General features: G+C 34.8%; 1 protein-coding gene across 1 annotated transcript; it reads right to left on the reverse strand.

Moving 5' to 3' along the window:
- Nucleotides 1–5,785: 5,785 nt before the first annotated feature.
- LOC143228056 (uncharacterized) lies at nt 5,786–7,597 on the reverse strand. Its single transcript, XM_076459395.1, has 2 exons — nt 7,079–7,597; nt 5,786–6,271 (listed from the first exon to the last, which is right to left on the reverse strand). The coding sequence occupies exons 1-2, from the start codon at nt 7,510–7,512 to the stop codon at nt 6,136–6,138; spliced, it is 570 nt and encodes a 189-aa protein (XP_076315510.1). The 5' UTR covers nt 7,513–7,597; the 3' UTR covers nt 5,786–6,135.
- Nucleotides 7,598–14,773: the final 7,176 nt, after the last annotated feature.

Here is a 14,773-nt window from a genome sequence, read left to right on the forward strand (position 1 = left end):
ATCACGAAGTAACTTACATTGGTTATGGAGTCAATATGCGAATAATGTTTTAGTATTTATTGTGATTTTTGCAAATTCTAATTTGCTAAAAAAAATGAAAAATAAAACAATTTATATTATATGTAGTTAAATATCTGTTGTGCTCCATGCTGAAATATTAAGCAAAATTGTCATTAGAATATTCGTAGCTCGATAATCGGACCACTTGCAAGGCCCGACGTGGCTAGATGATCAAAGTACTGGACTCGTAATATGAGGGTCTCGGGTTCGAATCCCTGTCATACCAAACATGCTCGCCATTTCAGCCATGAGGGCGTTATAATGTGTCGGTCAATCCCACTATTCGTTGGTAAATGAATAGCCCAAGAGTTGGCAGTGGGTGGTGATGACTAGCTGCCTTCCCTCTAGTCTTACACTGCTAAATTACGAACGGCTAGTGAAAATAGCCCTCGAGTAACTTCGCTTAAAATTCAAATCAAACCAACTGCAAATCCTTAGAAAAATTATATTATTTTTTAATATTTTGCCAGGCATCGTATGGTATGTGATTAAAGCATCTGACTTGGAATCTACTGCTCCTATGTTAGAATACTGTCACTGAACATGCTCACCCTTTCACCGTGATGGTTTTATAATGTTTTCGTTAAGTACACTATCCGTTGGCAAAAGTATAGACCAAGAGTTGGTAATACATGATATTGACTAGCGGGATGCCCTTCCTTTAATATTTCACTTCAAATGTAATGCTGGTCAGTAAACCACAAGAGATTCTACAAATTAACTGAACAAGACTACTTCAAGAAAATACAGATATTTTCTTTCTCAATAATAGAGAGAATAATATTAATTTTTGTTTTCTTGTTTGAAATCAAGCACAAAGCTACACAATGCGCTATCTGTGTTCTTCTTACCACAAGTATCAAAACCCAGTTTCTAGCGGTGTGAGTCCCCAGACATACTGCTTTGTCAGTAAGGGGCGAATATTAATATCAGTTTGGATCTATTCTTATTACACTTTAGTAAAGTCTAATTAAATGAAATGAAATGAAGAAAAAAGTTAGTGTTACATGATTCGTAAAGTCAAAACTGGATTCTACCCAAGTTAGTAATTCTGCAATAAGATAAAGAACAAATAAGTCAGTTTCTTTATGATACATATCTCTAGCTTAATGAAACAAGACATTCTACCAAATAAATAGTAAGGACACAGACGGTAATTTTAAAATAAATACAGATATATATATATACGAGGTCTGTTCAAAAAATACGCGGACTGTTTGAATTGCGCGGCTCCAGTTGGTTCCAGGGGAATCCGCTTGGTGTCGCTAGGTTCGCACAGATCAGCTGACTACGACGCCATTTCCCGATTGCAGATATCTTCATTTGTGTATTAGCTACGCGGTTTTAAGTGAAGTGCGATTTTTTCGTTTGGCGGATTTCAGAATGAATGACCTGAAGGAGCAACGACTTGCTGTGAAATTTTGTGTTAAACTTGGAAAATCTGCGACTGAAACTTTTGCTATGCTTAACACGGCTTACGGTGATGTTGCTATGAATCGTACGGCATGTTTCAAGTGGATGAATGTTTTAAGGATGGTCGACAGTCCATTGAAGATGATAAGCGTCTTGGACATCCTTCCACGTCAACTGACGATCCACACGTCGACAAAATCAACACCCTGGTGCGGGCAAATCGACGTCTGACTGTCAGGGGAGCTTGCTGAAGAGTGTGGGATATCAGTTGGATCTTGTTACGAGATTTTGACCGAAAAATTGAAGATGCACCGCTTTGCTGCAAAATTTGTGCCACGCCTGATGACGGACGAACAAAAAGCCCATCGCGTCCAGGTTTGTCAGGAACTGCTTGATTGTTCAGAAGAAGGTGAAAACTTCTTGTCAAGGATCATAACAGGTGATGAATCATGGGTTTATGGTTATGACATTGAAACGAAGGTCCAATCGTCCCAGTGGATGGGTGAAACATCCCCCAGACCCAAAAAAACTCGCCAAGTTCCATCCAAGGTCAAGGTGATGCTGACAGTTTTATTCGATGCTAAGGGTGTTGTTTACCACGAGTACCTCCCCGAAGGTTCCACAGTGAACCAGACTTACTACATTGAAGTTCTGAAACGTCTGAGGGACGCCATCCGTCCCAAAAGGCCAGAAATGTGGAGGAGTGGCGACTGGTTTTTCCATCACGACAACGCTCCAGCCCATTCAGCCCTCAGAACTCGTGAGTTTTTGGCCAAACACTCGATCACTGTTCTTCCCCACCCCCCCCTTACTCACCTAACCTTCCTCCTTGCGATTTTTTCTTGTTCCCCAAACTCAAAAGACACTTGAAAGGAAGAAGATTTGAGACGATTCCCGAGATTAAGGCAAATGCGACGAAGGAGCTGGAGGACATTACAAAAGAAGCGTACCAGGACTGTTTCAACAAGTGGAAACACCGTTGGGATAAGTGTGTGCGTTGGGGAGGAGAGTACTTTGAAGGGGTCCCAGACCTGTAACTTCTAAATAAAGTACATTTTGTTTTATGACGTCAGTCCACGTATTTTTTGAAAAGACTTCGTATATATATACTGAAGTGCTCTTAACATAACAAACTTAGAAATAAGACGTCCTGAAAATTGAAGAGCTGTTTACAGGAGAACAACAAATAATATTCAGAAATAATAATCACGAGTAGTTATCTTTAATGGAGCTGGAATTCTTTGTCGCACACACGCACTAAAACTATTTTCAAAAATAGCACGGATGTCACATTTTTCATTCGCTGCAAAATTGGAAACAAATAAAGCTGAAATGTATGGCTAGAACAGACAAAATGAAATCGGTAATTCACAGATATATAATGTTTAATAATTATATTCCTTTCTTTTATTGACTCTACATCTCTACTCCAGTTAGAAGTAGTATATTAGTTTTTCTCTGCTAAATGTAAAACTCTCTTTATGCTCGGTCGTAGTGATGATTTCTTTACAGTGGATGAAAAAAAAGTAAAAAGTGAGAAGTGCTCTTGAATATTAATGGTTTCATCTGTTATTTTGATGTTTATATATAATGGAAATAATTATGAAAACGTACAGCTGGTACACATACAAGAGTCAAGACAATGAGTAATTGCAATAACTATTCATTAGTAATACATTTCATAACAAAAAATATAAAGAAATCAAACAACTTGCACAACATACTTGTTTTATATATTTGTTTCAAATAGAGCATTATGTTTTGTTTCGGGAGCTAACGTGAGTTAATCGACGTATACTTGTTAAAATAACTGTTACAATTATCCTGTATTACCTTTCAGTTTCAGTCAACTTGTTTGACTTTTTCACTTTTATACAGTCTTAATAACATGCATATTGAGATATTTTACAGATCAAACATGGTTGCGAGAGCTCCATCGGTCTTTTTTTCTCCCAGGAATTATTTCATCACATCGGAATGGTTGTAATCACTGTGCACTATTTCTAGGCAAACAGGTATGTTTTTAAGGGAGTAACATGATGAGAAAGAACCTGATTGCGCCTGTCAACAGTCAGGATTTCATCATTTGTTTTAATCTCCAGCATGCTTCATTGTAAACTTTGTTAGTTGACCACAATACCATCTTACTCTCTGCCATCAAACAGATTATCTTTGGTTGCTGTAAAAAAGAAATTAATATATAAATATCACTTCTTCCTTATGCTTGTTTCAACTTTTTGATCCTGTTACTCCTCGTTACCAGTGAGTTTTTGAACAACAACACATCTCCCTGCGCTAATCTGTATGTATTGATCTGAAGTGTTATACTTGTACTTGTAGATGTATCCTTAGCAAGATCAATAATGTAAAATTGTATATTCAAACATCTAACACCGCCCTCTACATTCCGACACCCAGTTACACAACCCCTTTCAAATATGTGGTCAGCTTCCAGTCAGTTACCTCTTTCTCTCTTTGTGAACCTGACGATGACCGAAGAAGGTCGAAACGTAGTTCGCTCCTCTACGTAAAATATTTTCTCGACCCAAACGAACCGTTTTTACATATAGATTTCTCTACAAGTGGGTTTTCTCAACATCACTGAGTAAAGAACTTGGTTTTAAGACACTGATGGCATTAGTGACAAAAACCATTAATTTCTTCAAATCACGAGGGCTCAATCACCGTCGGTTTCGAAGTCTTCTTGAACAGATTGAGTCAGACTATGGTGACCTTGTATATCACTGTAAAGTACGCTGGCTGAGTCGAGGGAAAATGCTCAGAAGATTCTGGGAGTTGATTAATGAGGTGATAGAATTCCTCAGAAGAAAGAACAAATACACAGAAGTGATTTCCATGATTGATCCAGCATGACAAGCTGATTTGACCTTTCTGGTAGACATGACAACACTTGAATGATCTGAATTTGAAGTTACAAGTCAAAAATCAGCTTGTCTGTCAGCTTGCAAATCATGTCTCAGCTTTCAGGACAAAGTTGCAGTTGTTCAAGTAGCAAGCAGCATTAGGAAATTTCGTGCACTTTTTCAATTTTCAATCACAGCTACAGATGAATCAGGACATTGACACACAAGTTTATGTTGGGAAGCTAGATACCTTGATTCAATACTTCAACTCACGGTTTCATGACTTTGACCAATACAGATTTTCGATGAAACTTTTTGCTGATCCGTTCAGTGTGTCAGTGGATAACTTGTCAGCAAAATATCAGCTCGAACTTACTGATCTCCAGGCATCTGATGAACTGCGTGCTATTTATCGAGAAAACAGTTTGCTTGACTTTTACAAACCGATGCCTGAAACATTTGCTAATCTGAAAGAGAACGAGCTTGTCTTCACCAGCATGTTTGGCAGCACGTACTGTTGCGAACAGGCTTTCTTGCATATGAAACACTCGCAATCAGCTGACTGATGATCGTTTGGAAGCAGTCTTGCGTCTTTCAACGTCAAACATGAAGCCGAACATTTCTAAGCTCGTAGATGACATGCAGCACCATCCATCGCACTGACTTTGTGAAAGTTGACATATCATAACATGTCTTAGAATAATGTGCAAACTCTTTGATGTAATCGTTATCTGTGTGTTCCTAAATGTTATGTCTATCTTGTATGAAACAACTGTGGGACGATTTTATCTTCACTTTTTGTGGCCCCCAACGGTTACGAGAACACTGTTTGTGGCCTCGACTCAAAAAGTTTGTGCACCACTGACCTACAAGGACTAAGATAAAGTTATGGCAGCTATAAGGAATGTAATTTTTTTTAGAGTTTTGATTTCAATATATCTGATAATAGATGTACTAAGCATGTCAGCAACCAAAAGTCTAAAACTATATTTTATATAAACTATGAAAATATCATTTGTTAGATTACAATAAATAATTGGCTAACAAAGAGGAACGTTCAAAGAAAAATGGATGAAGTCTATCGTGAATTTTATAATAAAAGCTGATCCTAAGTTTTATTATTTTAATCACGAGAAAAGTGAACATAATTCCTGTCATTCAAATGACGGTAGGTAGCATTAGGTTTCTAGTACAATTTATGCTTGATAACATTTATTTAGTGCTAAAGGAAATTCAAGTGTTAGATATGTGGTAATTTGTAGAGCTGTTTAGTAATAGCATTTAAAAATAATCGTAACTGTAATTTTTCGAATCACTTAAATGTGTACATTAGAAAGTAAATCCTTGAAAGCCAGTAGGAATAACAAACTTTTATTGTTTTGAAATAGCTAACACATAAATAAATCAATGAACACAGCTCATACAATAAATATATAAATGTACCTTATTGTACTGTAACACTCTTTTCCACGAAAACATATCAAATAAATTAATTAGTGAATAAATGTTCATCATGTTTCAGAATTACACTTAATTTCAAGATCCTTTTCACTTGGTTACTCGCTTCATCATGGCGTGAAATAACGAATAAACTGAATTTTCATAAACACCGAGAACTCCTGCATTACAACTGTGACATCAGGGAGAATTTTTAAGTGCATGGTTGAAAAATATTTGACACTTACTACAAACAAATGTTTCTTAGCCTCCTCACTTAATGAGTACGTTATCTATAGTTGATTATATACATAAAATGTATTATTATTTAGAATTAAAACACAATTATTGAGTTAACGCTTTAGATTTCAAACACCTTAAATAATGAAAACGGACATTTTGAATAAGCCTCTTCACAGTTTCCATTCTTTCTTCCATACTTCTCAGCGTTTACGTAATCTTCTAGTAATTTGTAATCGTCTGGAACTTTGGATGCTCTGAAAAAAAACAAAAAAAAACAAGGTAAACGAAATAAGAGGTCAAACAGATATGAAGTAGCAGTTGACACACTCGTCCGACAGACAGACAAAACAATTGGTCACTCTGGAATGTATGCAACACAGATTCTGTGAGCTTTAAGCGTACATGCTGGCTTTCATGATAATTGGTCTAGTAATTCTACAGTTAACAGCGGATACACACACACACATTCTTTTGTTAAATAATCATATAGGTTTAGTAAGTCATTTGACTACGCTACTTCACTATGGATTATATAATTAACCCATAGAACTGCTACGATTTTCTTCGTATATAATAAACAATTTGCTATGATAATCACCCAGATTACACTATTTATATTTACTGTACAGCTTATTGAAAAACTTTCTTAACAGTTTTATTTTATATATTTTCTTTAATTTTAAAAAAATGTAACATATAAGAATTGCTCATAAGTTTCTTTTCAGAAAATCGATTTCTAACTCAAACTACCTCTACGGGTTTCATATGTCAGCTCGTACGTTTATCTATCTATTTGCTTGTAAAGCTATTCTGTGCCTACTTGCCAGTCCGACTTCATCTATTTTTGTTTTCAACTCAATTAACATGTCTAGCAAGTTAAATGTGTCCGTTCAGTTAAGTGTGAATTATCTATATTTGAGTTAACCTGCATAGCATATCCCCAGATTTTGCATAGCAATTTTATTTATTCATATTTCGTTAAATGTATTGTTTCGCTCACTGTCCAAGTATTGTGTGCTTTTCTACTGAGGATATATATATATTCATACTTAATTACTTACGAGATAAGCAAATTCAAAACTTCTCCGAGAAGTCCGTCTTCTAATAATGGTACTTCTGCCACCTCACATATGGTCCTGAGAACACACTCTTTTCCATCAATTCCAAATCGCTTTAGCATTGTCTCAACCCCACTAAAAAATCCTAATCTGTTCTCTGCTATACTTCTTGTTTTATAGTAAGTAGCGAAAAATGTTTCAGCGGGTGGCACTGCAACAGCGACAGGAAGTTCAATGCAGACGGCGCTAGTGACTCCATTTGCTAAAGGAATAGGCAACAGCAATTCGGCAGTAATCTCAAGCGTACTGTCTGGTGGAAAGGCTATACGTCTTACCCGACTTTTAGGAACGAGGCCATTCTGATCTGGTTGTTCGGGTTCCAGACCGTTTGTTGAAAATATATAAAGGATAAAGATACAGACGAGCTTCTTTAACATCTCAAGTTAAAATTTTTCTTCAAGATTCTACCGATAGCACGAGAGTGAAAAGCAAGACGAATTCAATAATTTCGGTCTATCTTTCTGAAAAATTAGCTGTAATAAACCAACAAAGAATAATATTTAGAAAACTAAGATTACAATAAATTTAACTTTAAAACACTTCGCTTATTCAAAACACAATTATATAAGAAACAAAACCTTGTTTTTGATGAGTGGACTGGAAAAGACGGAAGGCTTTCGAAACTCGTTCTCTATAGTAGTATTTTTTACAACAGACATTTGCCATTAATTTCAGTTTACTCATCATGAATTCTGTCCCTAAACAATCTACCAAAGAATACCTTGTTTATTTGTCTCGAATATTTGCTCTAAACGATTGTTTGCGATGGTTGTTCGTATCTTTGAAATTACAGAGTACAGGGATTTTTGTTGGCTAACAGCACCCACAGCTAACTATTGGACCATGATAATCGAATACGGTGATTTGACCTTTAATCTTATAACACATACACAGCTTCAATGGAAGGGGTAAGAGTTCCTGACAACGAGACGCAAACCATGGACGTTTGGGCTCACAAACCGGTACTAGTAAATCCATATTAAGGGAAAAAATAAGATATTTTAATAAATTTCTACTATAGTAATCCTATTCTATAGATTGCTAATTTTTCATGCTCGTATTTTGTCTGTCAAATAAAAGAGAAAAGGGATAATAAGGGAATAAAACCAATTAGAAAATAAAATAAAATATCTTTGATCTAACCAGCTTTAATTCGTTACTGACTTTAATATTTTAACATTGTTAGAATTGCTTTATGATCTATTCCAAACCTGAAGTGATAATTATATTTTGTATATACCCTTCTATCCGTCTATTAATCAGTCTATATATCTAGAAAGCTATTAGAAAGTATCCAAAGCCTGGGAAACATACCTCTAACTAAAACTGTAACAATAATCACTACAATACTGAAGAAACATTCAATCACTCCTGATTTTTTGTTGTTTACATTGAATCAACAGTCTACTAAAATGTGCTTTGGGAATGCACATCTAAAGAATGAGAGGCGACCCAAGACGGAAGGATATATATTCTGTCGGGAGCTTCAGGAAGTAGGGGTTATTTAAGTGTCCGCGATGATAAATCAAAAATACAACTTGCGTTATTTTGCCTCTAGCATCAGTTAAAAGACAAATATTGTGCTTAGAGTCAATTCATATTAACGGAAGTTCTTGTAGTTAACTTATTCAAAATTGTGAAATTAGCATTCATGTCCAAATTAATCGTAAAATACACTTTTAAGAGTAACAAAATGTAGAACATATTTATCCAAAAAGAACACACACGCAAAGACGAGTATAATGCGGTAATCACATAATGGATCTTGAAGATATTCAATTATTCATTTGATTAAGTTGGGACTTTACAATCCTGTAAAACTTCCTTTCTCAGAATTACTATACTTTATGTAGGTGTATTAACAATTTATGCCAAAGTTGTCTGCTGTGCTCTATGTACAGCGGAAAATATCGTGTTTTTTGTTGAGTTTTTTTTTAGTAAAGGATCTTCCCTGGAAATGTAAGCTAATCAACGGTGTAAGATATCGTTGATTCAACTGCTCTGTACTGTTTTTATTTACGAACATTAATATCATGGAATATTATTGACTTTACTGCATTATCTATGTACATCAACAATGTAGGAAATAACAGCTATATTAACAGAAGTCAAAGCTCTGAAGTCATCAGTTAATTATTAGTTAATGTGATAACTTATTTGAAATACTAACATAGCTAAAAATCTGGAATGAAAATAAGGTAGCTCTTGACTAAAAAACACTCTAGTGCGTTAGTTAAAAATACTGGAATATAGAATAAACTTTTAGTTAATATAAGAGGTGTTGGTAAAGTAAAAATAAGAAAACAACTAGTTAATACAAGCAATTCTTTGATGTATTAATAAACAGAATATCGGACATAAAAACGTATATGTCTCTCATAAGTGTGTTATATATCACTAATACTGTCTTAAATCGCAAAAACAATACGTATTCACATAACTCTATCGACAAGGACGACTGTATACCTATAAATTATCTTAGAATAATGTGACATTAAAATGTTAGTTACTGTAAGAATACTATGCCAATTTACAGATAATTTCTTACTTTTAATTCAATATAACAGTTCACAGTAGTTAGTCTAAAACTAACTACTTTCTGCTAGTAAATCTACAGAAGTGTCAACATAAGTTTGAAATTAAAAGCTTATATGAAATTATAGCCAATATAAGTTCGTAACCGATAATTAATATTATCCATCTAAATTATTAAATAATAATACGTATGCATCTCTTAAACAGTTACATACTTTCAAAACGTTTTTACAACTTTATATTTTAAGCAAGAACGTTTTTTAAATAAATTCACAGCTGTTAAGATGTTACTGTGAAGATTTGTAAACTTATAACCAATCTGATGCATGAAACTGTGGAAGCTCCATTTATTTCAATAACAAGTAGTAGTTTTGTATTTATAATTTGCTGGTATGAACTTACAGCTAGTAACGTTTGCCATGTTTTGGTAAAAACCGCAGAAAACGGTTTTTGAGAAACGTGCTACTGAGGCCTTAGCAAATATGGAATAAACCACGTTTAACATTGATTACAAACTATAGTTTGTTACCAGTATTTGTCATTGCTTGTTGATAGATCCGGTGGGATAGACTGTCAATGTTTTGCAAATAATTTCTAATTATAGTGATATTTCAGAATCTGTCCATCATGCGGTATTTCTAAACATCAAAGAACAGTTCAGTTGATTGTTCCATGTCTGAAGTCTGAAATTTCTTGAGGCAAGTCCCAGAGGTAGAGGCTTGAAGTAAAATCCACCCTCACTGAGTTCCTATGGCGAAGCTAGTTTTAATCAGTTTTAGGTCTTGTTACTACACAGCTAACTCTTTAAAATTAAGACACAAACCATCCTACATCTTGCATTGTGTCCGTTGGTGACGGAAATCGAATAACCGGCATATCTGTATAGCATTGCATAGATTTCATGTAGGTTTAAACTGAATATCATAGTGTTAAAGTCAATGAGATGTAAAGAACTAGACAATCCGTGTGTGTATTTGCAGTGAATAACATCCTTTTTAGTTTACATTTTCCACGTTTATGACAGACAAATACATAATGTAATTGGAAGTTTACAACAAGTAATTTATGTAAAAATTAAGTAATGAGTCGTGTAACGTGTTTGTAGAGTATCAATTTTATTTTAGAGCTTGTTAATATATATGTGTATAATATTCATATTTCATCTAAGAGGAAAGTCGGTGGTGTGTGAGGAATGATCAGTTTATATTGTGAGTAACATCCTTACGTTCACCTAATATTATAACATTTGTGACTTTATGCTTCTACATGAGATTATATCCACTAATGTAAATGTATTGTGTCTATATGTCTTTAGTCTGTAATAGATGCATAGTTGTACAATACACTGATAATATTTTCCAATACATATATGATCATAAGATTTACGTTTTTAGCAGTATAGTTAATTTTACGTTTCGTCAGATAGGACTTCATTATAATTTATGTCCAATAGTTTTTTGAAGTATAAAGATTTATGTAGCTCACATTTGTATACATCATATTGTTATCGAAATATCAATACGACATCGTCGCCACCATTTTCTATATACTTTTCCTGCATTTATATCAGCATACAGTGGTACCTCGGTTCTCGAACTTGATCCGTTCCAGAGGGCTGTTCGAAAACCGATTTGTTCGAAAACGGAATCAATTTTTCCCATAAGAAATACTGTAAATTAAATTAATCCGTTACAGACCTCCAAAAATTACGCATTATGAAGCATTTTAAGTAAAAAATATTGCTTATTTATACCTGTATAATAATGCTTACATGCATAAAGTCAACCACAAAAACTATAAACACAATAAAAAACAATAAATTAAAATGTAACTGCACTTTACCTGTACTGAGAAGAGCTGATGGCGTAAGTGAAAGGTGGTGAGAAACGTGGAGAGTAGGAGGGTTATTACTGTTTGGAAGGGGAGTCACCTTCCATAAAAACGTCAGGTAACTCTCCTTCTGGGGTTCTTTCTCTTTTCTGTCTCTTTGCACCGCTTGAGACTCACTGGACCTATTTCTCACTAAAAACTTGTCTAATAAGGTTTGTTTCTGCCTGGCACCCTCCCCATGTCTCACCACACCATGTATGCCACTTCTCTTCCTAAATTTTTTAAACCACCCCCTACTATCCTTAAAGCCATCACTTATATCAGCACTCGTTCGAGGGGTGTTTTTCAGGAGGTCAGCATGCAACTGCTTTGCTCTCTCACAAATGATGGTCTCAGAAATGATATCACCAGCTAACTGTTTTTAGTTTACCCAAATCAACAACAGTTTTTCTACCTCTCCCATTGTTTGTGAACTTTGTTTCGTAAGCACTGTCACTAATTTTGCAACATCAGCTCCTTTGATGACTTCTTTATTTTTCAGTATGGTGCAGACTGTAGACTTCTCCATACCAAACTGTGTAGCAAGGTTAAACACGCGAACACCACTCTCATACTTCGCTATGAGATTTTTTTCACCTCTATTGTGTCTCTAACAACTTTTCTTTTTGGTTTGCTGCTTTTATTATCCTTCTTTGGCTCCATGGTCGCTTATTTGATCAGAATATTTAGAAAAAAAAAAGAAAAACGAGAACGTCCACAGTAGATTTTAGCGGGGGTGCGGACTGAGCGACAGGTGCGGTTAAATGTTTTGGGCAAGCTTGCGTGGGCCGAAAATGGTTGAAGGGTCGTTCGGGTCATCAGTCGGGTTATTTCGGGGGTTCGGAACACGACAGCTTGGTTCGGGAACCGAGTTTATGTTCGACAACCGAGACATTTTTTTCTCAAACAATATGTTCGAAAACCAAACTGTTCGAGAAGGAAGTCGTTCGAAAACCGAGGTATCGCTGTATATACATCTAAAGAGTAAATGCAATTTTTCAGCCTTTTTCGGAGCTGTTTTTTCCGTTTATGATAGTGGATTTTACTATTACCCCTATGTTCATTATTTCAAAGAACCAATAACATTATTTCTTAAGATTCTATTAAAAAGTTGTTGTTTTTTTGCCAGCTTAATATTTTTATATTATGTACTATCTATAATATTTTTAATCTTACTTTTTTCGGTCTAAGAAAGCAATTACTCCAAACTTAGTTTAATGTTTTGCATGTTCCATTTGTTTTGGACCATTTGTATCAGTTAGTAGCAAGATATGCTTCAAAGACAATATCTAACATGCATTAAAAATTACATCTTGTGAAAAATAAAGGGACAAACTATAGCCTGAACGCTGTTGCACATATGTAAGGAAAGTAAGAGTCGAAGTGTGCAATACAAGTTGTTGTACATATGTGAAAAAAGTCAGGGCCCAGCTATGGCATAATTCTTGTACATATGGGGGAATAAAGACCGAATTGTTCTTTTAAAGCTTTTGCCATCAAGGTTTTAAAAAGTTAATAATGAATGTAATTAGTAAACTACGTTTATAAACAATCGTTCAAATAGGACTAAACAATGAACAAGATGGAAAAGAATGATTTGGTTAACACTTTAAGAATGAATAAAACTGTAAATAACGGTTTGGGTAAGGATATAAGCAATGGCATAAGCAAAGAAAAAATGTTTAATAATGACTTTAAAAAATAAAACTCCACATAATGATTTAACATTTTTTTTGCATGAGTTAAAGTTATAAAATCTCCAACAGAAACACAAACTTTAACTCTAGAAATACTACTCTAAACTAGTCTGTGGGTGATTACACCTCTTGGGATAATTTCGCATTTTTTAAATGGTAATGGGCATTGGTTCTCATTGATTTTTTATGCAATGTGAAGAAAGTTAAGTAACATTTTCATGCTAAGTGAGTCTCCATTATTTAGCCTTAGCTTAGGTAGCCGATTTTCCTGCGTATATGTTGAGGTTAGAATGTGTGCGTTTTTTGCTGAAAGGATGAATGTCAGCTAAGTCACCGTATTATTGATGAGCGCAGTGAAATTTATTGTGCATTTGTGAAAAAAAAATTCAATTTTTTATATCAAGGTTTTTCTTCTTCATGGTCAATGTGGTAGAGAGGAAATGAGTGTGTCTTGAAGAATGTTTTCGTCATTTGGCTTCATAACTCTTATCGATAAGACTGTAGAAAACTCCTAATGTGTTCTTTGTTCCAAATAGCTCAGTTCGGAAAGCATGAAGTTTAGTAAGTTGAAAAGGCATTTTGAGCAGCTTCATAAAGAATTCAAAGACAAATACATTGACATTCTCAAAAATAAAGCAAATTCTGAAGGCAGGAAAAATAAATTCAATAGGTAATTTTTACAAAGTAATTCCATTGCATTAAAAGTGTCATACCGAGTTCTCCTTTATCATACAAAAATACTCTGTTTGTTCCGTGGTAAAGTCTTGAATCGCGTTTTAGAGCTGAAGTACCAAAAAGCAATATTTCTTGAAAGAGGTAATTCAGCAAAGGGAAAACAGTTTCTCGAAAAGCTGCAAGACAACCAGTTTATTTTTAACTTTGTGTATGTCACATACCTTTATGCAAGGTCAGCTTTCTCAATCTATCGTTTCAGCGTAAGTTGACAAACATGCTTGCAGTCTAAGATATAGTATTTGGCTTTCTTCAGACACTACAGTTATATGAGTGCAGAGTGACTGCTCGTGATATCATTGTTTCTTGAAATGGTTCTCCAGCAGTTTTTTCTTATATGGTCAAATCAAAGGACTTTTAAGTTCGGTTCATGAAACAATCTCTAGTTATTGTTTGGGTTTTGAAACCTTTCTCTGTGGGAGACGATATTTTCCTGGATGATATCGATGCAGATACTAAAATGTTTTCTTTAAAAGAGTACAATATTCTGAAAGATGAATTCAGTTAAACTGAACCAGTAATGTTTTGAATACAAATTCGACGAGAGTATCCACTTCCAGTATCAGGAGCAATAAACATTCAATCACATGCAAATGTAAAGTCGAGCTTTCAGCGCTTGTCGCTATCAAGACCTAGGCGTGAATCAAACATCAAGTGAATGGAGTCCGGAAATATACGATGTCTGTTACGGAACCAAAAATCAATCGGCTAGTTACAAACAGTAGTTTCAGCCTTTCCTCTGAACTGAACAAACATTGAATGATTTGAATGTAAGTGTATGGTAGTTAAAATATCGTCGTATTCA

Source organism: Tachypleus tridentatus, chromosome 10 (genome assembly GCF_004210375.1).
Source record: "Tachypleus tridentatus isolate NWPU-2018 chromosome 10, ASM421037v1, whole genome shotgun sequence".
NCBI lineage: Eukaryota > Metazoa > Arthropoda > Merostomata > Xiphosura > Limulidae > Tachypleus > Tachypleus tridentatus.